This window comes from Bufo bufo, chromosome 10 (genome assembly GCF_905171765.1).
Source record: "Bufo bufo chromosome 10, aBufBuf1.1, whole genome shotgun sequence".
Lineage (NCBI taxonomy): Eukaryota > Metazoa > Chordata > Amphibia > Anura > Bufonidae > Bufo > Bufo bufo.
Window position 1 is genome coordinate 10027125 of NC_053398.1, and position 24021 is coordinate 10051145.

The following is a 24021-nucleotide window of genomic DNA, read 5'->3' on the forward strand; positions in this document are numbered from 1 at the left end:
TAAAAGGGAAAGAATATGGCGTCTTAATGACACCTTGATCTCTGACCCCGCTAATGCAACTAAAATCTCCCAGATTATGTCTGAATTCTTCTCTCTTAATACGGCGGGCGACCCCCCTCCCTCTCCCTCCATTCTGTGGGAAACCCATAAAGCAGTGGTTAGAGGAGAACTAATAGCCCTGGGCTCGCATGTTAAAAGACTGCGCTCCAAGGCTGTGGACGACCTGTTGTCCCGCATAGCAAGGCTAGAACTGACTCATAAGCAAACCCAGGCTCAGGCTGTGGCTGCTGAATTGGTGGAGGCCAGGACGGAACTGAAAAACCTGTTTAATGCTAAATCTGCGAAGCTTATATTCCGCTCCAAGTTTAAAGCTTATGCCCATGGGAACAAGGGGAATAAACTGATGTCTGCCATGGCTAAGCAACGCCACGCGGATTCATTTATCCCTGCAATTCTTGACGCAAAAGGTAATAAGCATAAATCGACCCATGACATAGCAAAAGCTTTTAGCGCTTTTTATACTGATCTTTATAACCTTCCCACCCCAGACCGTCCTGGTTCCACTTCGGTTGAGCAGGCCACAGATGAGTTCCTATCAACTCTACAGCTCCCCTCCATTAGCCCCCTCCAAGCCTCCCAGCTAGTCGCCCCTGTGTCAAGAGAAGAGATTGACAAGGTCCTATCCTCCATACCATCAGGTAAAAGTCCTGGTCCAGATGGACTTCCCATATCGTATTATAAGACCTTCAGGGACATTTTGACCCCTCATTTTCAGACACTATGTAACTTCCTTCTGTCTGGAGGGTCTCTGCCCCCCCCAAACATTAGAAGCTCACATAACTATAATCCACAAAGAAAACAAAGATCCCCTCCACTGTGGCAGCTACCGCCCTATCTCTCTGCTAAATGCGGATGTCAAGTGGTGGGCCAAAATATTAGCGCAGCGTATTCAGCTGATCCTGCCGGATCTTATTGATAGAGAGCAAGTAGGATTTGTGCGTGGCAGACAGGGCTGTGAGAACACGATACGCCTGCTCCATCTTATGGACTGGGCTAGAAGCTCATCCACGCCTTTGGCCTTGTTGAGCACGGACGCAGAGAAGGCCTTCGATAGGGTCGGATGGCATTATATGTCGCGGGCCCTGTCGAGGTTTGGTTTCCCAGACTCGTTCATATCTGCGATCTTCACTTTGTACTCGACCCCGTCTGCCAAACTCAAAATAAATGGTACGCTTTCCCCCTCTTTTTCCATCTCTAATGGGACGAGACAGGGATGTCCTCTTTCACAGTCCTTATTCGTCATAGTGATGGAGACTTTGCTGTGTAAGATCCGGCAGGACCCTGCTGTTAGGGGCCTTACCAATTCTCAGACCCACTTGACAGTCGCATTTGCTGATGACCTACTTATAATGACATCTAATCCCGAAACATCCTTCCCTAGGCTTTTGTCTCTTTTTGAGGAGTTTGGCTATATTTCAAACTTTAAAATCAATTATAGTAAGTCCATGGCCCTTAATATCACCTGTCCGGATTCAGTGAAAGAGACCCTTCAGAGAACTACCCCCTTTCAATGGGCTACAAAAGACATAGTATTTTTAGGAGTACACGTCCCGGCTAAAACAAAGGACTTGTTTGCTCTTAATTATGCCCCCTTACTATTATCAGTTAGGAAACAGTTGCATTCTATTAAACTTCCGTTCATCTCTTGGTGTGGAAGGAGGAGCTACCTCAAGACTTTTATAGCCCCTAAATTTCTGTACCTACTTCAGGTTTTGCCTATTTGGCTGCCGCACTCATTTTTTGTCGACATTCGCCGAGTTTTTTCTCTCTTTTTGTGGGGTAATAAACCCTCAAGAATTGCATATTCGGTGTTGACCAGAGAGAAGAGGTTTGGCGGTTTTGGTCTGCCTGACATGCGCTCCTACTATGCGGCCTTTCAATTATTCCGAGGTCTATCCCGCCTCAATAACGCCTATAGTGCTCCATATGTGCGTCTAGAGCGCTCTCTGCTTTCCACCAAAATGAAGCGGATCCTTTGGGGGCTTTCCCCCTGTTCTCCAGGTAGTTCCTCCTTATCACCCCTTTGGAAGAGCCTATTGGTTGTATGGGCCAAGCAATTTAAAGCCAAGGTGCTTACATTCCCAATACCAGGCACTCCACTCTCCTCCTTGCAGTTTTACATTCACCCGGAAGCTAAGAAGCCTTCAGGCATTTGGCCTCTCTTAGCTGAGATTCCTTTAAGTGAGATCCGGACCCCAGATGGGAACCTGGATTGGACCCTAGTCTTGAATGACCCCAAAATCAAAAACGCCCTTTTCCTCCAGGGATTTGCCCTGCAGAAGGATATTAAGTTGATCAAACTACCACCCCCAACTACCTCTAGCCCTCCCTCTTGGTTGGATAAAAGGCTATCAGACACCCGTAGGATCCCCAAAGCACTGTCTACCATATATAAAGAGTTACTCTCATCCTCCCCTCCTGAGCTACACTTCCTCAATTCGTGGGAAAGGGAACTGTCCATTCGCCTTTCAGAATCAGAAAGGGCTTTTGTCCTCTCACACTCCCACGGCTTTAGCCGCTGTATTAGGATACAAGAGAACTTATATAAGCTGCTTACAAGATGGTACAAATCCCCGGAGTTTCTGCATAGGCTTAATGCAGACATTCCAAGTTGGTGTTGGAGGTGTAAAAAGGATACAGGTTCCCTGTCACACATTTGGTGGCATTGTGAGAGGATCAAGGCTTTCTGGTCAAACATAGAAGCATTGATCAATGAAGTATGTGTTATGCAGGTTAAGCTAGATCCCAAACTGATCTTACTTTGGTGCCCCAATGACTCGCTGTCTCCCTGTAGATCTGATCTTCCCACTATGCTTATTACGGCAGCGAGACTGCTGATTCCACTGCTTTGGAAAGATACTGAACCTCCTACTGTTTCGATGTGGAGAGACAAGGTGGATCAGATCTATAGATTTGAAGAACTGGCCCATTGGGAATCCTACACACGTTCCTGCTTTCTTAAAATCTGGTCACCTTGGAAGAATTATAGAAGGTTTACTTGACGGAGTTGGAAAAACTCTTAACATCCCCCCCCCCCCTGTCCCCTCCCTACCCCTCCTTTCCTCCCCTTTGTTTTATACTTTTATTGTCTGTTACATTTTTGGCTTCATCTTAGACACCATATGATGCACTGATATGCAATAATTGTCACTTCCATAGAAGGTTTGTAATAGTACCTTTTCATCAATACTACGATGGTATGTGATTGTAAGATGTACTTTATTCTTTGAATAAAAATAAATTTGGTTAAGAATATAACTACTATAATACTGCTCCTATTTATAAGAATATAACTACTTAAATACTGCTCCTATTTATAAGAATATAACTACTATAATACTGCTCCTATGTACAAGAATATAACTACTATAATACTGCTCCTATGTACAAGAATATAACTACTATAATACTGCTGCTATGTACAAGACTATAACCACTATAATATTGCCTCCTATGTACAAGAATATAACTACTATTATACTGCCACCATGTACAAGAACTACTTTAATACTGACCCGCTGTACAAGAATATAACTACTATAATACTACACCTATATACAAAAATATAACTACTATAAAACTGCTCCTATGTACAAGAAAATAACTACTATAATACTGCTCCTATGTAGAAGAAAATAACTACTATAATATTGCCTCCTATGTACAAGAATATAACTACTATAATACTGCCTCCTATGTACAGGAATATAACTGCTATAATACTGCTCCTATGTACAAGAATATAACTACTATAATACTACACCTATATACAAAAATATAACTACTATAAAACTGCTCCTATGTACAAGAAAATAACTACTATAATATTGCCTCCTATGTACAAGAATATAACTACTATAATACTGCCTCCTATGTACAGGAATATAACTACTATAATACTGCCTCCTATGTACAAGAATATAACTACTATAATACTGCCTCCTATGTACAGGAATATAACTACTATAATACTGCCTCCTATGTACAAGAATATAACTACTATAATACTGCTCCAATGTACAAGAATATAACTACTATAATACTGCTCCTATGTACAAGAATATAACTACTATAATACTGCTCCCTATGTAGAAGAATATCACTACTATAATACTGCCTCCTATGTACAAGAATATAATACTGCTCCTACTGTATGTATAAAAATATAACTACTATAATACTGACTCCTATGTACAAGAATATAGCTACTATAATGATCTTTTTATTTAAAAACAGGCAACAAAATATTACAGTACATTTACAATAAAATCATAGAAAAGAATAAATAATTACATCACTTTGATAATAAACATCACAACACATTATACAAATGCTGACACATGGATGTTCCTCCAGTACACGTTATTGCGTTTTTTTTTCATGTCTTTCTTATATATCGTCTTCAGACTTTCCAGGATATTATATAAGATTTTATCACAGGTCAGGAGCTCTCTGTTGATGACCAGGCAGCACCGCGCACACCACAGATGGTACATGGTCACCACATTCACTACATACAAGGAACTTCTTCTGTATTGTCTGAGATCTGGAGGGAAGTCTCCATACAAGAGCTGATTATACGGCTGCCCCACTAGATGTGGTAACTGAAGGGACAGTGACACGGCCTCCCATACCTGGACACTGAACGGACAGTCCAGCAGAAGATGCTCCCTGGTCTCCAGTACCTGACGGCATTGCTCTCTAGGGCAGGATCTGTCTAGTACATTTCTACACTTTAGATTTTCCCTGACATACATTTTACCATGAAATGCCAGCCATGACACATCCATGTGCGGGGACTCGGGGGTCCTCCAGGATTTTAACAGCCTGTTTTACATTCAGGTTCGGGGCGTTCCTCACCTGGATATGGGCACTAAACTGAAACGCCAGCAGGTTCTTATACATCTCTTTCCTACTGAACTGCTTTACCTCACCATATAAGATTTTCCATTTAATGATCTTGCTAATTACATGTACCGCGTACCAGGAAACTTTATTCTTAATGCGCCCAGGGATCCTCTTAATGGGGTCGCCTACCGACCACACAGAGACAAACTGCTGGATCTGGTACTTAAACAGACGACTCCACGGCTTCACCTCTGAACTCTTACAAAATGAGAAATTCTTCATCAGAAACATTAGGTTGAAGAAGAGCTCTGGGCAGGGCATGGACAGGCCGCCCTCCTTCTGGGGGAGATAGACAATGTTCCTCCTGACTATATTCACCCTATTACCCCACAAGAAGTGGAAGGAGATATTGGTCAGTCTGGTAAGTAACTTATCGGGCACTGGGAACACTACACTGACATAGAGGAATAGCGGGAGAAGGAAACTTTTCAGCAGGCGGATCTTCTCCTGATAAGTCAGCTCCCAGTGCCTCCAGCACTGCACCTTCTGCTCACACACCGCCAGCTTCTCTTCCCCATCATCTACAGTTCCAAACTGAACCCCCAAAATCTTTATCTTGTCCTGCACTGTTCTGAAGGGCACTGAGAAGACCCCACGGTCACCCCCCAGCCACAACACCTCGCTCTTATCCATATTCACAGCAGAATTCGACACTGGAGAGAAAGCTGCTATCTCCTGTTGTAGGGCCACACAGTCCTCACTAGACAAGACCAGAACCGTCACATCGTCCGCATAAGCACAGAACTTTATGTCCACTCTTTTACTCTGTAGGTGACATTCCAACCCCAAGAGATTTCTATTATCCTACAACTTAATTAAAAAAGGGTCCAAACTGAAGACGTATAATAATGGGCTTAGAGGGCAGCCCTGCCTTACACCAGACATGATCCTAAAGGGTTCTGCCAAGTGACCATTAATCAGAGGCTGGCTTACCGCCTCCTTATAGAGAACCTGCAGCCATTGTACGAAGCGTGCAGGAAGGCCGTACTCCAACAACACCTGGTACAGGTAGTCATGATGGACTCTATCAAAGGCCTTGCTCTGGTCTAACCCCACCACATATGCTCCTCCACTGTGCTGTCTGATGTAGGTCACCGCTTCCCTCACCAGCAGCAATGAGTCCTCTATAGTCCGGCCTTTCACACCACACGTCTGGTTGGAGATGATCAGGTCATCTGCCACCGCACTCAGCCTGTGATACAAGATCTTGGCCAGGACTTTATAATCGGTGTTCAGTAAAGACAATGGACGCCAGTTTTTTAAGTCTTTTAGATTTCCTTTCTTTGCCAGGAGAACCAGGACAGATTTATACTGTGACTGTAGAAGTTTCCTGGCAGAGAGGCAATCATTATAGACCTGCGCCAGGTCTGGAGCTAATATATCTCTGAACTCCTTATAGAAGTCACTGGTCAGGCCATCCAGGCCCGGGCTCTTCTTGGTTTTTAAGGAGTCAATGCTCCTCTTCACCTCCTCCTCAGTTATGGGCTCGGCCAAGCCATCTGTTTGTGCCTGATCTAGTTTAGGGAGTTTGACGCCTTTCAGGTAAGTTCTGATGCTGTCACCACTTATCTGACGGCCTTTAAACTGATTTTTGTAATAATCTTCAATAATCTTGTGAAGTTTACTCTGATCTGACTGCTCCACCCCATGCTCATCTAACAGGCTGGTCATAAGCTTCTTATTAACCCTGTTCTTACAGGCAATATAGGGGTCTGGGTTGTGAACCCCCCCAATTATCGAACTACCCCTTTGCTTTGAGAGACTTGAGGCGGTCATACTGCAGCTCTCGCATCTCCTGCTTTATCTGGCTGACGTACTTACCATCTATCTTCTCACCACTATTGATCTGACCATATAACCTGCTCAGCTGCAGCCTCAGTGCAGAATACCTCATATACTCCACATTACTATGCCTCCTCGCAGCACGGATCAGAAACTGCTTGATATCACCCTTCATACACTCCCACCACTCCGCTGCGTCATCACACATACACTGGGTGGTCCTCCGGTCATCATAGAAGGTTGTAAAGGACTCTCTGAACCCTGGATCTTGCAGCACCGAGCCATTCACCTTCCAGTAGCCCCTACCACAGACGACGGCCCCAGCCAGATCCAGCGTGACACTCACCATACAATGGTCAGAGAACTCTATGGGACTCGTCCTGTAGTCAGAGCTCCTCACTTCACGTTTTATATACACCCGGTCTATTCTACTGGCGTTACCGGCCTTATGGTAAGTGTAGGCTCTATTGGAGCCACGCAAACCATAAGGATCCACTAAATGAGCCTGCTGGACTATATTGTTAAAGAAGTTCTCATCATATCTCAGTTGCTTATGACTACTGGAACGGTCCACATTACAGGAGACACTATTAAAATCCCCGCACATTATAAACACCCTGGATGTAAAACAATATGGCTTCATCTGCTGGAATAATTCCCTCCTCTCCTTTCTAGTCTGAGGAGCATAGATATTAATGACTCTATAATACACAGTGTCCAGTATAAAGTCCAGCATCAGGCAGCGGCCTGGACAGATCTCCAGGACTCTCTCCACCTCAACTTCTATCTTATTGAGGAGAATCGCCACACCGTCATTTCTCTCCAGCCCGAAGGACCAGAAAGATGCTCCATGTCTCCAGTCTCTCTTGGCTGCAAACACCTGAGCATTGCTCTTCAAATAAGTCTCCTGTAAGAAGAAGATGTCCGATCTCTCCTGAGACAGATGCTGGTAGATCGCCTGCCGCCTGTTCTTAGTCTTCACACTGTTCACGTTTATAGAGCTGATTCTCAGCCTCATCCAGGTCACTTAGTTTTCTTACTCTTTTTTTCTCCTTCCACCACTGTGACCTGTAGTGCCCCATCTTTTGGTGGACACTGAAGGGTCAGGTTCATCTTCCAGAGGGTCACCATCAGGGTTATGTGAAGAAACATACTCCATTTCTGCCTTTTCTTCTGACTCTTCTTCCCCTAGCGCCCCGTACTGCCCGGAGGTTATGGCCAGCACTGACGGATCCTGGGTTTTCTTTGCTGTAGTGCTGTTCTTTCTTTTTACAGTCTGGAACCCCTCTTCATCCACAGAGGACCTCCTGAGCTTCCTGAGCTCTGCAGCTGGACCATCAGGCTTTGTAGACATAGAGGGCAGTTCTTTAGGTGGTTTGACAGCTAGTTTACTGGTCACTTTACTCTGCAGATGAGAATTCTCTTCAGTGGCTGGTAGTTGTAGTGCGACAGGTGGTACTTTAGTTTCCACAGCAGGATTTCTGGATTTCGGAGCCTTTTCAATGGCTTGTACTTGTGGTTCAGCAGATGTTGGTACTTGTAATGGAGTAGTTGGGCTATCAGTCTCTAACTCTGCTGGTACTTGTAGTGCATCAGGAGGGTCATCACTCTCTACAGCAGGGTCACTATTACTTTGCATTGCTTCAGAATGAGGATTACCAGTTTCTAGGGCTGTATGTGCTCTTGCAGTGACATCCTCCTGACCTTCCTCCATGGCCTCTGAGAAGATCTCATCACTGCCTTTATTATGATCTGCATGCGGACATTCCCGGAACGTATGACCAGATCCTAAACACAGGTTACAGATGACCGGACCTGTACAGTTGTCCTTTGAATGTCCAAACTGTCCACAAAATGAGCACTCAATACGGGAGCAGTTGATGGCGAGGTGCCTGCCCCCCACATCTGTGACACAGCCGCGGCTGACCGGGGTAGTAGCATATCCCTCTCTCTGAGCCCAGGTAGAAGGAGTGCGGCAGATGTCTGGTCACACCATTGTTCTGCTCTAGTTGTATCATCACGGTGTATCCGCCATTCCAGATGTCTTCCTCATCATAGATTTTTCCGGGATGACTCTTCAACAGACACAGTCTGCTCAGCCAATGCTCCAGATCTGCCAGCGCCACCACCTCAGACTGGAACAAGATGGTGGCCTTCACTACCTGAGGCTTGGACAGCTGGATCACCTGTAGATGCTCCCAGATTGACTGTTCTTTCGTATCATTGTATATATTCCAGAATAAGTCCAGATCATACTGAAGCTTAAAGCTGATGTCATAGATCCTGCTGGAGGGGATATGGATCAGGGCGTACACCTCAGATGCCTTAAATTTCATGAAGTCCTTCAGAAGAGCTTTCCCTATGTACAGTCTGGAGGGGAGGCTATCTTCTGGACCCGTATACTTAATCCTGACAGTGTTCCTCCTCTGAGGTGGAGGGTTAGCCGGCCTTGTAACATTGGAGAACAGTCTCCTGAATTGTGGACGGTCAGCAGTAGGATCAGTGCTGGGTCTCGTTCACTGCACCGAGCGGGGTCTCGTGCACCGAGCGGGGTCTCGACCCTCCAGGCGCTGCACCCACACATCTCTGAGGGTTTCCTTGCTTCACCATATTATGCACATCGCCGTAATTTTTCTTTTTTATTTCTATGATTTCTTTTATCTTCACATTCTGGGCTCTGGCCTCCCTCTTTTTCTCCATTGCCCAGCTTTCCACTTTAGGTGTTTTTACCTTTATCTAGTTTATCTTTTAATATATCAAGTTCACGTGTGCAGTCATCCAGGCATTCATACTTCATAAGCTTTTTCTTGGGATCAGCCTCTGCCTTTATCTCATCTCTTAACTTAGAAATGCGCCTTTCCAGTTTAAATAAACTTTTCTTTGTCACAGTTGTACTCAATCCAGAAGCACTACAAGTTTTAGTTGACTCCCCAGCCACCATTTCCAGATTATCGCTTCCACCATCTCCATGCTGCAGGCCACACTCCAAGCTCTGGGCTTTCCCAGGATCATCAGCCCAGCTCCCCCTCCCCTCCACCTGGGTCAGAAGCCATGCCCCCTCCCTGCAGGGAGCTCAGCACCACACGTCTATCCTCTCCTATGTACAAGAATATAGCTACTATAATACTGCCTCCTATGTACAAGAATATAACTACTATAATACTACTCCTATGTACAAGAATATAACTACTATAATACTGCTCCTATTTACAAGAATATAACTACAGTCGTGGCCAAAAGTTTTGAGAATTACATAAATATTGGAAATTGGAAAAGTTGCTGCTTACGTTTTTATAATAGCAATTTGCATATACTCCAGAATGTTATGAAGAGTGATCAGATGAATTGCATAGTCCTTCTTTGCCATGAAAATTAACTTAATCCCCAAAAAAACTTTCCACTGCATTTCATTGCTGTCATTAAAGGACCTGCTGAGATCATTTCAGTAATCGTCTTGTTAACTCAGGTGAGAATGTTGACGAGCACAAGGCTGGAGATCATTATGTCAGGCTGATTGGGTTAAAATGGCAGACTTGACATGTTAAAAGGAGGGTGATGCTTGAAATCATTGTTCTTCCATTGTTAACCATGGTGTCCTGCAAAGAAACACGTGCAGCCATCATTGCGTTGCATAAAAATGGCTTCACAGGCAAGAATATTGTGGCTACTAAGATTGCACCTCAATCAACAATTTATAGGATCATCAAGAACTTCAAGGAAAGAGGTTCAATTCTTGTTAAGAAGGCCTCAGGGCGTCCAAGAAAGTCCAGCAAGCACCAGGATCGTCTCCTAAAGAGGATTCAGCTGCGGGATCGGAGTGCCACCAGTGCAGAGCTTGCTCAGGAATGGCAGCAGGCAGGTGTGAGCGCATCTGCACGCACAGTGAGGCCAAGACTTTTGGAAGATGGCCTGGTGTCAAGAAGGGCAGCAAAGAAGCCACTTCTCTCCAAAAAAAACATCAGGGACAGATTGATCTTCTGCAGAAAGTATGGTGAATGGACTGCTGAGGACTGGGGCAAAGTCATATTCTCCGATGAAGCCTCTTTCCGATTGTTTGGGGCATCTGGAAAAAGGCTTGTCCGGAGAAGAAAAGGTGAGCGCTACCATCAGTCCTGTGTCATGCCAACAGTAAAGCATCCTGAGACCATTCATGTGTGGGGTTGCTTCTCATCCAAGGGAGTGGGCTCACTCACAATTTTGCCCAAAAACACAGCCATGAATAAAGAATGGCACCAAAACACCCTCCAACAGCAACTTCTTCCAACAATCCAACAACAGTTTGGTGAAGAACAATGCATTTTCCAGCACGATGGAGCACCGTGCCATAAGGCAAAAGTGATAACTGAATGGCTCGGGGACCAAAACGTTGACATTTTGGGTCCATGGCCTGGAAAATCCCCAGATCTTAATCCCATTGAGAACTTGTGGTCAATCCTCAAGAGGCGGGTGGACAAACAAAAACCCACTAATTCTGACAAACTCCAAGAAGTGATTATGAAAGAATGGGTTGCGATCAGTCAGGAATTGGCCCAGAAGTTGATTGAGAGCATGCCCAGTCGGATTGCAGAGGTCCTGAAAAAGAGGGGCCAACACTGCAAATACTGACTCTTTGCATAAATGTCATGTAATTGTCGATAAAAGCCTTTGAAACGTATGAAGTGCGTGTAATTATATTTCACTACATCACAGAAACAACTGAAACAAAGATCTAAAAGCAGTTTAGCAGCAAACTTTGTGAAAACTAATATTTTTGTCATGCTCAAAACTTTTGGCCACGACTGTACTATAATACTGCCTCATCTGTACAAGAATATAGCTACTATAATACTGCTCCTATGTACAGGAATATAACTACTATAATACTGCTCCTATGTACAAGAATATAACTACTATAATACTGCTCCTATGTACAAGAATATAACTACTATAATACTGCCTCCTATGTACAAGAATATAACTACTATAATACTGCTCCTATGTACAAGAATATAACTACTATAATACTGCCTCATCTGTACAAGAATATAGCTACTATAATACTGCTCCTATGTACAGGAATATAACTACTATAATACTGCTCCTATGTGCAAGAATATAGCTACTATAATACTGCCCCTTATGTAGAAGAATATAACTACTATAATACTGCCCCTTATGTAGAAGAATATAACTACTATAATACTGCCTCCTATGTACAAGAATATAACTATTATAATACTGCTCCTATGTACAGGAATATAACTACTATAATACTGCCTCCTATGTACAAGAATATAACTACTATAATACTGCTCCTATGTACAAGAATATAACTACTATAATACTGCTCCTATGTACAGGAATATAACTACTATAATACTGCTCCTATGTACAAGAATATAACTACTATAATACTGCTCCTATGTACAAGGATATAACTACTATAATACTGCTCCTATGTACAAGGATATAACTACTATAATACTGCTCCTATGTACAAGGATATAACTACTATGGGGGCGGAGCCTGGCTGTGTAGCTGAATGGCTGCTAGTTTCTGAGCTCCTCAACCTTGCTGGTGTTTTAACCCCTATAATCAGCTTACAGCACTGCTCTAATGGGCAAAGTGGGTAAAGCTAGATCTAAGGATCCAGCAGATCCCACTCCAGTTCGGTCCAGACAACCAGATATGGACCAATTTCTAAGAAAACAGCCGAAGCTCCGGTCGGCTGAGACACCTAAGATGGCCCCGGCTCAGCTATCTGACATGGAGGAGGATTCAGAAGCCGGAAGTGTCTCTGATGCTTCAACCTGCAAATCGCGCAGACAGGGGAGATCCTTCACTAAAGCTGCACTTCTTGAAGTGCTTAATTCAGCACTAGCCCCTATCAAAAAGGATCTGTCTGAAATCAAGGAAGACCTGAGGAATATGGGGTGTCGGGTGTCTGACCTGGAGAGCGCACAGGAAGCTGCTCTGCAGAGAGAGGAGAAGTCATACAATGTGATCCGATCCCACACCGACCTGCTAAATGAAGCTCTCCTAAGAATTGAGGATCAGGAGAATCGCAGCCGCAGGAGGAACCTGAGGATTCGCGGCCTCCCGGAATCGATTGCCAGTGAGGCGCTCGATAAAGTTTCTCGCAAAATTTTCGCAAATATCCTGGGTGCCGGGAAATCGGATCGGATAATAATCGAGTGCATACATCGAGCGCTTAGGCCCAAACCGAAAGCTACAGATCCTCCTCGCGATGTAATTTGCGGCCTCCTCAGCTATGTCGATACAGCCGCACTGATGAGAGCCGGCAGAGAAGCGGAGCAGCTACAGCATGAAGGTACGCCAGTCCTGTTTTTCCAAGATTTGGCCCCATCCACACTGGCTAAAAGGCGTATTCTTCGCCCACTCCTGGACGCCCTTAAAGCTGCTGCCACCCCATTCAGATGGCTGTACCCTTTTGGCATTGCGGTCCTTAAAAACGGACGCCAAATCACTATCCGCTCACCATCGGATCTACAGGCTAGCTGGTCCCAGCTGGGGTTAACCCCTATCAAGATACCCTCGTGGATGCCGGCGGATCTAGAAGACCCACCCTTACCGCCACCCCATGCGGGTGAATGGCGCTCCGTCCGCACAAGAAAAGGGCCCAAAACCAGGGCTGAAAATTCCGCTCAAGCTCCGACCTGAATATAGGACCGTGAAGAGGTTCTCTGCGTTTTCTGTTCCAGTTCCACTCTAAGTATACAGGACTCTGTGTCTTATTGTCTGTTTATTGTTTAGTAATGGATCCCTCTTCTTCCAGGCTTTTATGGTTATTACCATGGTCTGGTCATTTCCCACTCCCTGCTCTCACCTCAGTTTGCAGGGGTTAACCCGGCTTTACCTACGGGTCTACCTTCCCCTCTTGATGGTCAGTCATTGGCCCTCTTTAGCTCTGCGGGACCCCCCACCTGACAGACCCCGGCTGGTGATGAGAAAGGGTCGCCTCACAGTCAGGTGCTCAGTGGAGCTTCTGTTACAAGCTTTGTTTGCACTATTGTTATGTTCATTAACCGTTTGTCTCCCCTCCTTCCCTCTTGTGTCTCACCCTCCCCATTGTAGTCAGATGTCATTTAGAGGCTATGTAGATGCTGATTATTGTCTCTCACTTACAGAATGTCGTCTATTGTGATATCTTCCCTGAACGCCCGGGGAATGAACGAGCCTTGCAAGCGGTCCCAAATCCTGGCCCTTTTACAAAGGGATAAAGTGTCTATAGCATTCTTCCAGGAAACCCACTTCAGAGAGGGTAAGACCCCCAAATTGCCCCCCAAAAGGTTTTCCCAATGGTTCCATAGCACGTATGGTTCGGCTAGCAGGGGTGTCAGCATAGCGATCCACTAACAGCTCCCCTTCAAGCATTCTGCCGTCTCCTCGGACCCTGAGGGTCGTTACCTGTTTGTTAAGGGCTCTATCGCTGACACACCTGTTACCCTGGCAACTGTATATGCTCCCAATAGAGGGCAGGTTGCTTGGCTCGTTCAGACCCTTGGCTTATTATCCTCCTTTAAGGAAGGTATGGTGATTCTAGGCGGCGACTTCAATGTCACCCTGGAGCCTTCCATAGATTCCTCAAATGGGAAGTCCGCCATCACACATGTACGTTTACGACGCCTCAAACTCGCCTTACATAGGCTTGGTGTAATAGATATTTGGCGCACCACAAACCCCTCTAGTAAGGATTACACCTTCTACTCAGCTGCTAAATCCTCCTACCATAGACTTGACTATCTATTCCTGTCTAAAACCCATGCTAATAGGGCTATCCGATCCCACATAGGGAACATCACCCTGTCTGACCATGCCCCGGTATTCCTGAGTGTTTCTCTGCAGGACCTCCCAAAGAGGGAATGGAATTGGCGTATTAATGACACCATTATCTCTGACCCCTCCCATGTCGCTAAATTGTCCTCTATCATAACAGAATTTTTCACACTTAACCTCCTAGGCCCGGACGCGCCCTCCCCCTCCATCACTTGGGAGACCCACAAGGCAGTACTGAGAGGTGAGCTGATAGCTTTAGGTGCTCATATTAAAATGCAGCGGAACCAAGCAGTGGCGGCCCTCCTCTCCCAGATACAGGCGCTAGAAATAACGCACAAAAACTCGCAGGCCCTTAGATGTGCCTCGGACCTCTCGGAGGCTCGCACAAAGCTTAAGAATTTGCTGAATGTCACGTCAGCCAAACTACTTTTACGTGCCAAATTTCGGTCATATGCCCACGGAGATAAGGGGAATAGGCTAATGTCAGCCTTAGTTAAAAAACAGAAAGCCGATTCCTTTATCGCAGCTGTCAAGGATGCCAAAGGTACGGTACATAAAAGCACCCCAGACATAGCAGATTCCTTTTGTGCCTTCTATAGGGACCTATATAACTTAGAGCCACCAAACCAACTTTCGCCAGCCCAAATAGGGGAAGCAACTGAGAAATTCCTCTCCTCCCTCCAGCTGCCTACCATCACCCCATCACAGTCGGCCCAACTCTTGTCCCCCATCACGGATTCTGAAATCAGCAAGGTCCTCTCCTCCATACCTTCCGGGAAAAGCCCAGGCCCTGACGGCTTTACTATCTCCTACTACAAAACCTTTAAGCACATCCTGATCCCACATTTTAACATCCTTTGTAATTACTTGCTCCAAGGAGGTTCCCTCCCCCCACAATCGCTATTGGCCCATATCACAGTAATTCACAAAGAAAATAAGGACCCCCTAAACTGCGGGAGCTACCGCCCTATTTCGCTTTTGAACACTGATGTGAAATGGTGGGCTAAGATTCTGGCCCATCGGATCCAGTCGGTTCTCCCTGACATTATCAATAAGGAGCAGGTGGGATTCGTCACTGGCAGACAGGGGAGTGAAAACACGGTCCGCGTCATACACTTAATCACGCATGCTCGGCGGAATTCTATACCGCTAGCCCTTCTCAGTACAGATGCAGAGAAGGCCTTTGACAGGATCAACTGGCATTTTATGTCTCGGGCTCTATCAAAATTTGGCCTTCCGGACCAGTTCATCCAGTCCATCTTCTCACTCTATTCGCTCCCCTCTGCCAGGATTCGGATCAATGGCGCACTCTCTCCAACTTTCCCCATTACCAATGGGACGAGACAAGGCTGCCCACTATCACCGGCCCTTTTTGTTATTGTTATGGAGACACTGCTGGCTAAAATTAGGCAAGATCCGGATATACAAGGGATCACCTTGGGATCTCATACCCATATGACAGCTGCCTTCGCAGACGACCTCTTGGTCATCACGTCCAATCCCACAACCTAATTTCCTAGGCTCCAAGCTCTTTTTGAGGAATATGGTTTGGTCTCTAATTTCAAGATCAATTACGGTAAGTCACAGGCCCTAAATATTTCCTGCTCAGCCGCTTCCATAGAAATGATCAAACGCTCCACGGCATTCTCGTGGGCCCCCAAGTCAATCCCATTTTTGGGCACCCATATATCAGCGAATCCTGAGGACCTTTACGAGCTTAATCAAGCCCCTTTACTTAGATCCATTAGAGCACACCTGCAATCCCTAAAACTTCCGTTCATTTCGTGGATTGGAAGGAAGAATTATATTAAAGCCTTCATTGTCCCTAGACTACTTTACTTCATTCAAACACTACCAATTTGGCTACCCCATTCCTTCTTTGTGGAGGTCCGCAGAATCTTCTCAGCATTTGTATGGTCGGGTAAGTCCCCCAGAATAGCATACACCACCCTCACTCGGGAGAGAAGATTGGGAGGTTTTGGCCTGCCAGACATATACCTTTACTATAAAGCGGCAATGATAAGCAGAGCTCTAAGCCTCCTCTCCTGGCGCCCTCTTAACCTTGTCTCCCAATTGGAGTGTGATATGCTCACCTATAAAGATAAACTGGTCTTATGGGGTTTGCGGAAAACTACTGCTAATAACATTTATGCCTCGCCTTTGTGGAAGGGCTTACTCAGGGCCGGCGTCAGAACCCGGCAAACCCGGGCAAGTGCCGGGGCCCACTGTAAGTTAGGGGGCCCACTCGTCTCGGCGGCGGCCCCTTTAAAATGTTTGCATACAGCCAGAAATATTTATGCTAAGCAGCGCCCGCCGCCCGAGCCATAATTATTCATGCTGCGCAGCGCAGCGCCCGCCCCCTCTCTCACGTGATCCTCTTCTGACTCCGAGTCCAGGCACTGCAGTTTCCATAGCAGCGCACGCCGCACAGATCAACGATGATCATCATTTGAGTCTGACTGACTGTAAGCCCGCCCCCAGCCAGCAGCAGGACTGATAGCCGAGCCCAGAGCTGTAAACCTGGCGCCCAGAGGAAAGCAGACACAGCTGAATGCTGCTGCAGTGCTGTAGCTGGATTTCGTTTTAAGTTTAGAATTCAGATTAACTAGTAAGTCTAGTAAGTTACTATTAGTAACAGTCACAGAAAGACCAGTTCTTGTAGTATTTATTATTATGTTACATGAATGGGGGGCCTGCCGCCTGGGGCTATCTACAGTGTGTGTCACGACTCACTAGTCACTGTCTACACCAAAACACCTAAATAAAGGCTCAAAGGAGCCAATAATTGAATAAAGAACAATTAGCATGTGTTGCTTTGCTCTTGCTCAGCATCAGCAGCACACATCATGCCTGTAAGGCCAAATGCACACGGCTGTGAGCGGTCCGTGGTATCCTGCTGAGAGATGGAGCGTATAGCGTCATTGGTTGCTATTACGCCGTGCGCTTCATGCCGCCGCTGCTGACTACAGTAATACAATGAACGGCAGCATGAACAGCGTCATAGCAGCAACCAATGACGCCATACACTCCAGCTCTCAGCAGGATACCACGGACCGCTCACAGCCGTGTGCATTCGGCCTAAAACACAATATAAACTCCTATAAGAAAATACCAGAACCCATAAAATCAATTATACAGTTTATTGGCAAACATTCATAAGAGGAAATTTTCCTCTTATGAATTTTTGCCAATAAAGTGTATTATTGATTATTATTTTCTTATAGGAGTTTATGTTTTAGGCCTCATGCACACGGCCGTTGTGGGCCCATGGCTGTATTGCTGCCCGCATACGGCAAGTCCGCAACGCAATACACGGGCACCGGCCCATGTGCACTTCACATCACAGATGCGGACGCATTCACTTGAATGGGTCCGCAATCACGGAGATGCAGAACAAACGCATGGATCGGAACCCCACGGAAGCACTATGGAGTGCTTCCGTGGTGTTTCTGGCCGTGCCTCCGCACCACAATAAAATAGAACTTATTAAAAAAAATTGCGGGGGTCGGACGGTTAACGGACCCATTCAAGTTGAATGGGTCCGGATCCGTCCCGGCCGCTGCACGGACGTTGCCCGTGCATTGGGGACCGCAACAGATGCATAACAGCCGTGTGCATGAGGCCTAAGGGCTCTTTTATACGAGCGGGTGCCGTGCGGGTAATCCGCTGCGTGAAAGAGTGCCAAGCCCCGCTCCGGACAGCAGAGACACAGAGCAGTAACATGACTGATAATGCTCTGTGCCTCTGACATTTTTACTACAAAATCACAGTGAGATACAGTTGTCACCGTGATTTTGTAGTAAAATGATCACAGAGAGGCACAGAGCCTTATCAATCATGATACTGCTCTGCGTCTCTGCTGTCCGGGACGGGGCTTGGCACTCTTTCACGCAGCGGATTACCCGCATGGCATTCGCTCGGATGAAAGAGCCTTTAGGCCCCTTGCAGATTAGCGTTCCTCCCGAAGCGAGTCCACATCGCAGCACCCAGCGCTGCTGGAGGTCACATAGCATTTTATTGATTTATGATCTAACCCTTAAAGTTCTGGAATGTATTGGATAACACTGGCATAATGCTGTTAGTGTCATCTAATACATTCCAGGACTGTAAAGGGTTACATAGCATCATAAATCAATATAATGCTATGTGACCCCGGCAGTGCTGGGAGGTCACGTTGGTCTTTGTTTCTCCCCTACACTGGCAGTGGCAAGTAAGGACCTAATTTATGACAATGTCTTGGCCCTCGCCACTGCCAAGTAGGGAGGATAGCACAAAAACAGGGTCTTGCTATTTTTTTAATGCCTAAAACTGGCATGGCGCACTTTGAAAATCACCTACATAATCTGTAAATAGTCAGAAGTCTCTTCTGTCCCAAAAAATAGAATTCAGGGAGAAGTGTAGAAGTGGTGGATGCAGCTGCAGTCTCTCTATGTCTGTGAAACTGCATGCTGTGAGAGGGAAGAGAGAGACATTGCTTCGGCCAGATATCAGTAATGACAGACTCAATGCTGGCTGAGATTTGTGGTTCTCTCAGAGACCTGTCTACAAGGCTCAGCATGTCCAGTCTGTTATTGCTGATTACCAGAGGACAGTACAGGGAAGGAGTGTAAGACGGGCAAAGAGCTATAAGTCCGCTTTCACACGAGCGAGTTTTCCGCGCGGGTGCAATGCATGACGTGAACGCATAGCACCTGCACTGAATCCTGACCCATTCATTTCAATGGGGCTGTGCACATGAGCGGTGTTTTTCACACATCACTTCTGCATTGCGTGAAAATCACAGCATGTTCTATATTCAGTTTTGTTTTACGCAGCCCTGGCCCCATAAAAGTGAATGGGGCTTCAGTAAAAAATGCATCGCATCCGGAAGCAACTGCAGATGGAATGCGTTTTTCACTGATGGTTGCTAAGAGATGTTGTTTGTAAACCTTCAGTTTTTTATCATGTGCATGAAAAACGTCTGAAAACACATTGCACCTGCGCGGAAAAAACTGAACGCAATCGCAAACAATATTAACTGAACCTGCTTGCAAAATGGTGTGAATTTTACTGAAAGCACCCTGAACGCATCTGGAGCCAATCCTTCACGCGTGTGAAAGAGGCCTAAGGCTCAGCACGTCCACTTCAGCCTTTGTCATAGTAGTCTGCTGCAGCCTGCCCTGCTGTGCCCCAAATTAAAATATCATCATATTGATATTTATTGGGCTTTGGGGGCACAGGGGCAGGCAGCAACATACTGCTATCAGCATTCATTTTGATATTTATTGGGTCATATCACATCACATATGTATAGCTGATATATACATATGTGAAGTGAAAAATGTACCAATTTTCTTATATATGGTGACACAGATCAATGTCATGCTGGTAGGGAACAGCTTCCCAGGGTTGACCTTTTGAGGTGATTACCGTGGAAGGGACTGAATAGGTGATATTGGTAGGGGCAGTTTATCTACATTGTGTTTACTTCAAATACCTCCAGGTACTGATGCACACAAGCTTACAGATACTAAGTCATCTGAAGCTCACCATCTGAAGCTCACCATCTGAAGCTCACCATTTTTGCGCGATAACGTGTCACCGCAGTCACAGAAGCCTATATTTCTTATCTGGGACCTACGATCTATACGTGGATTGGTGAGTGACCTATGGTTATGTCTGGCATTATTTGCTAAATTATGACATTGTTGTTTACTCATTTTGCGCGTACCACGGAGGAGAAAAAAAAAACACAGCTGCCACCTGTATGTGTCCATGTGCTGTCCAAGGTTTCCTTAGACTGCGCATTGACACACCTATTCTGATCTGTAAAATACAGATCACAATAGGACAGGCGGGGAGTTTTTTCACATGGACTTGAATTCAATGGGGCTGTATGCCGTCCGTAAAATATGGCCTGAACAACGGCTGTATTTCACGTTAGCGTGAGCCCTTAATAAGTGAACAGTAGGGTTGTCATTCTGTCATTCCAATCTTATACATAATACTATCCTATGTGAAGTATGGGCCTCCCAACCTTCCCTTCATGATGTTGGTGAGAAGTAAGAGTAATTATTTTGAATTTGGTTATGCTTGTTACTATCTTCGCCTTTGTCTGACAGCATCTTACACTCCTCTCCACTGTTAAAACACACGTATGCTCAGTAGGGCATGCATGAGTATGCTGGAGTCAGGAGGCGTTTGGCTGAACAAGTGTTTGGTTGATATTTATGGTGTTTGAGCACCTTCTTTAATCCATTTGTGCTGATTTCAAAGAAGTACATTACATTTTTAATTGTAAAATACTTCCAAATTAAAAAGAACACATATTGGAGGGTTAATTATGCTATGTGTTGCCAAATTGCATTATGAATTGTCTCACACATGAAGCAGGGACTTTACTAGAAGTTATATCTGCTACCAAAACAAATTGACAAAAGCATGAATACATCATTAAGAAGCTTGAAGAACCAAGCAGAAGACACAAGTTTGGGAGAAACAGAATGACTGCCTGCAATAAATGTTGCATGGACACAGCTACAGAAGAGAATGGCCTTCATTTTATTCATTTTTTAGGCCAAAATGAATAGGGATCAAGACCAAGAATTGGCAGGTCAACAGGCACCTCCCACCAAGAAGCACAAGTCTGGAAGCCAAAAAAGAAAAGAGAAGCAGATACTGGAAGACAAAATCAAAAAGCTAGCTTCCATTGACCGCTTCTTCAAGAAAAGCACACCTAAAGAGTCCTCCATTTGCAGTACATCAGAATCAGATATTCAACCAAGTGTCACTACCTCTCAAGAAGCATGTTCCAGCATTGGAGAAGTCAGTGAGCTGGTTGTAGACCCTCCAGACCAGCCAACCGTGTCCTGTAATTCTGGACCTCTTCCAGAGCTTAGTGATGATCCAGCAGAATGGCCAGATGTAATCACCAATCTACTGAGATGCCAAGCTATCAAAAGGGGCCCTAAGCAAGTGAAGCTGGAAGATTTTCCACTTACAGATTTCCCAGATGGTACAAAAAGAAGATTCTCATCTGGTCATTATTACAGATTGCTGGGTAGTGGGAAAAAGGATCCACGAGATTGGCTCATTTACTCAGTGCTTGGAGATTCTGTATATTGCTTCTGTTGCAGGCTATTTGACAACGAAGCTAAATCCAATTTCTCAAACCCATATGGATTTAAAGACTGGAAGCATGTCAGTGGTAAGGGATCCTTGCATTCCCACGAAATATCTAGCAGCCACCTGTCTAATTATGCCAAATGGAAAGATCTGGAATCTAGCATAAAAAAAGAAACTACCATTGACAAAGATTTGCGTCGACAACTCCATATGGAAGAACAAAGATGGCGCAAAGTATTGTTGCGTTTACTGCAAATAATTCGCTGGATGGCAAAAAACAATCTGCCATTCAGAGGATCATCAGATACTGTGTTCACAGAACATAACGGTATTTTTCTCCAATTACTGGAGCTGATTTCTGAATTTGATCTTGTTCTGAAGGAACACTTGCAACGTGCCAAAGAAGGAACCAATGCGCATTATCTAAGCAAGGATATGCAAAACAAATTTCTGCGTTTAATTGCTGATGCAGTAATTGAAATAATCATAAAAAAGGTGAGACAAGCTAAATATTTTAGCATCATTGTAGACTGCACACCAGACATCTCCAAACAAGAGCAGTTGTCACTTGTGCTGCGATATGTGGACATCGATGATGTTAGCAAAACAGTGGAAGTCAAGGAAAGCTTTCTGGAATTTCTGGCTGTCACAGATACAACTGGAAAAGGTCTTGCAAGTGTTGTTTTGGAAAGACTGACGGAACAACATGGACTGTGCGTGTCAAACATTCGAGGTCAGTGCTATGACAATGGTGCTAATATGAGGGGACAATACAAAGGAGTTCAGGCAATTGTTTTAGAAAAAAATCCTCATGCCTTCTTTGTACCATGTTCTCCACATAACTGGAATCTGGTAATAGTGCACGCTGCAGAGAGCTCAAGCCGAGCAAAACATTTTTATGATCTTTTGAATCGCATTTATGTGTTCTTCTCCGGAGCAACTAAGAGGTGGGAAGTGGCTTCACAGCATTTGTCACATCTGACACTTAAAGCTCTGTCTCAGACACGATGGTGTGCTCGCCTTGAATCAGTGAAAGCTATTTTGTTACAGTTTCCACAACTTGTTGATGCTTTAGAAGTTTTTTTACATGGTACCCAATATTCCAGTGACACATACAGTGAGGCAAAGATTTTATTGGATTCCATATGCACATACCCCTTTGTTGTCTCTTTATGTGTATGGTATGACATTCTCCTCCAGGTCAACCAAATTAGCCTGGCTGTACAAACAAAAACCATTAATGTTTCAAGCGTTATTCCACTTGTAAAATCTATTACCACAGCTTTTAAAGAATATAAGGTGTCAGGTTTCAAACAAGCTGAATGTAAGGCATCAGGTATTTGCGAAAAGCTGGATATACCCACTGAATACCCGACACACAGGGTTAGGAAGAAAACTCGGCAATGCAGTGACCAAAACTGTCAAGAGCCAGCATGCCAGCAGGCAAGTGGAACATCGTTTTTAGATGCAAGGCAAGAATTTGAAGAAATATTCTTCAAGCCTCTGCTTGAAACTGTCCTTGGTGAAATTGAAATAAGGTTCAATTTTTTGCAAACATTTACAGACAAGTTTGGATTTCTATATGACATCAAGAAAGAAGCTGCTGACTTGTCTAACTTACAGCTCCAGTGTTTAAAATTCTCTGACCCAGCAGTTGATGGAGAAGTTATGCTTGAGGAGATCAAGACACTGGCTAGGATGTTACCTGAACATCTGTGCCCACAGGAGACTTTAAAGTATATATTCTCCCACTCACTTAATCTGGCATTCCCAAACCTTGTGTTGGCATTACAGTTGTTGTTAACTGTGCCTGTTTCAGTTGCATCTGCTGAAAGGAGCTTCAGTAAATTGAAGCTAATTAAAAACTACCTAAGGTCCCAAATGTCGCAAGACAGATTAAATGCACTGGCGGTTCTTTCAATTGAATCTCAAGAAGCAGAATGTGTAGATTTTAATCAGGTAATCCATGTTTTTGCAGCTGAAAAAACACGTAGAAAAGTGTTTTAACTGATTTACACAAGATACCACTTTTGTGTTCTGCCCAAAAAGTTGGACCATCAATGCTGGACTCCAACAAGAAATTTCATAGTGTTCTGCATTAACTTCCTTTCGTACTTTTTCAAATGTTTTATGTCTTTACAGTATGTTCAAATAAAATATTTTCATATTCAATGCCTATCTGTTTCTCTTTAGGGGGTGTACAGGAAAAACTGAATACTGTGAGTAGACCTGAGGGATTAAAACACTGGGTAGATAAAAATTAAGTAGGGACATAAGGATTCATTCACATATATTCACGCTGTAGCATGTTCTGTCTATTGTATTTGGCACCATATATAAAACATGCAGTTTTATTGCACGCGTGTTATGCAAAATGCCACAGGGGGGCCC

At 44.8% G+C, this 24021-nt stretch overlaps 1 protein-coding gene and 1 long non-coding RNA gene across 2 annotated transcripts; both read left to right on the forward strand.

Annotated features, from left to right (window-relative positions):
* Nucleotides 1–930: 930 nt before the first annotated feature.
* Nucleotides 931–17051, forward strand: LOC120980797. The gene is made up of 3 exons (XR_005774579.1): nucleotides 931–945; nucleotides 5950–5952; nucleotides 16834–17051. It is a non-coding gene; the product is annotated as an uncharacterized LOC120980797 (long non-coding RNA).
* A 4036-nt stretch (nucleotides 17052–21087) lies between these two features.
* LOC120980941 (zinc finger MYM-type protein 1-like) lies at nucleotides 21088–23637 on the forward strand. The gene has a single exon (XM_040410335.1). It carries the CDS (start codon nucleotides 21088–21090, stop codon nucleotides 23635–23637), a length of 2550 nt encoding a protein of 849 aa, XP_040266269.1.
* Nucleotides 23638–24021: the final 384 nt, after the last annotated feature.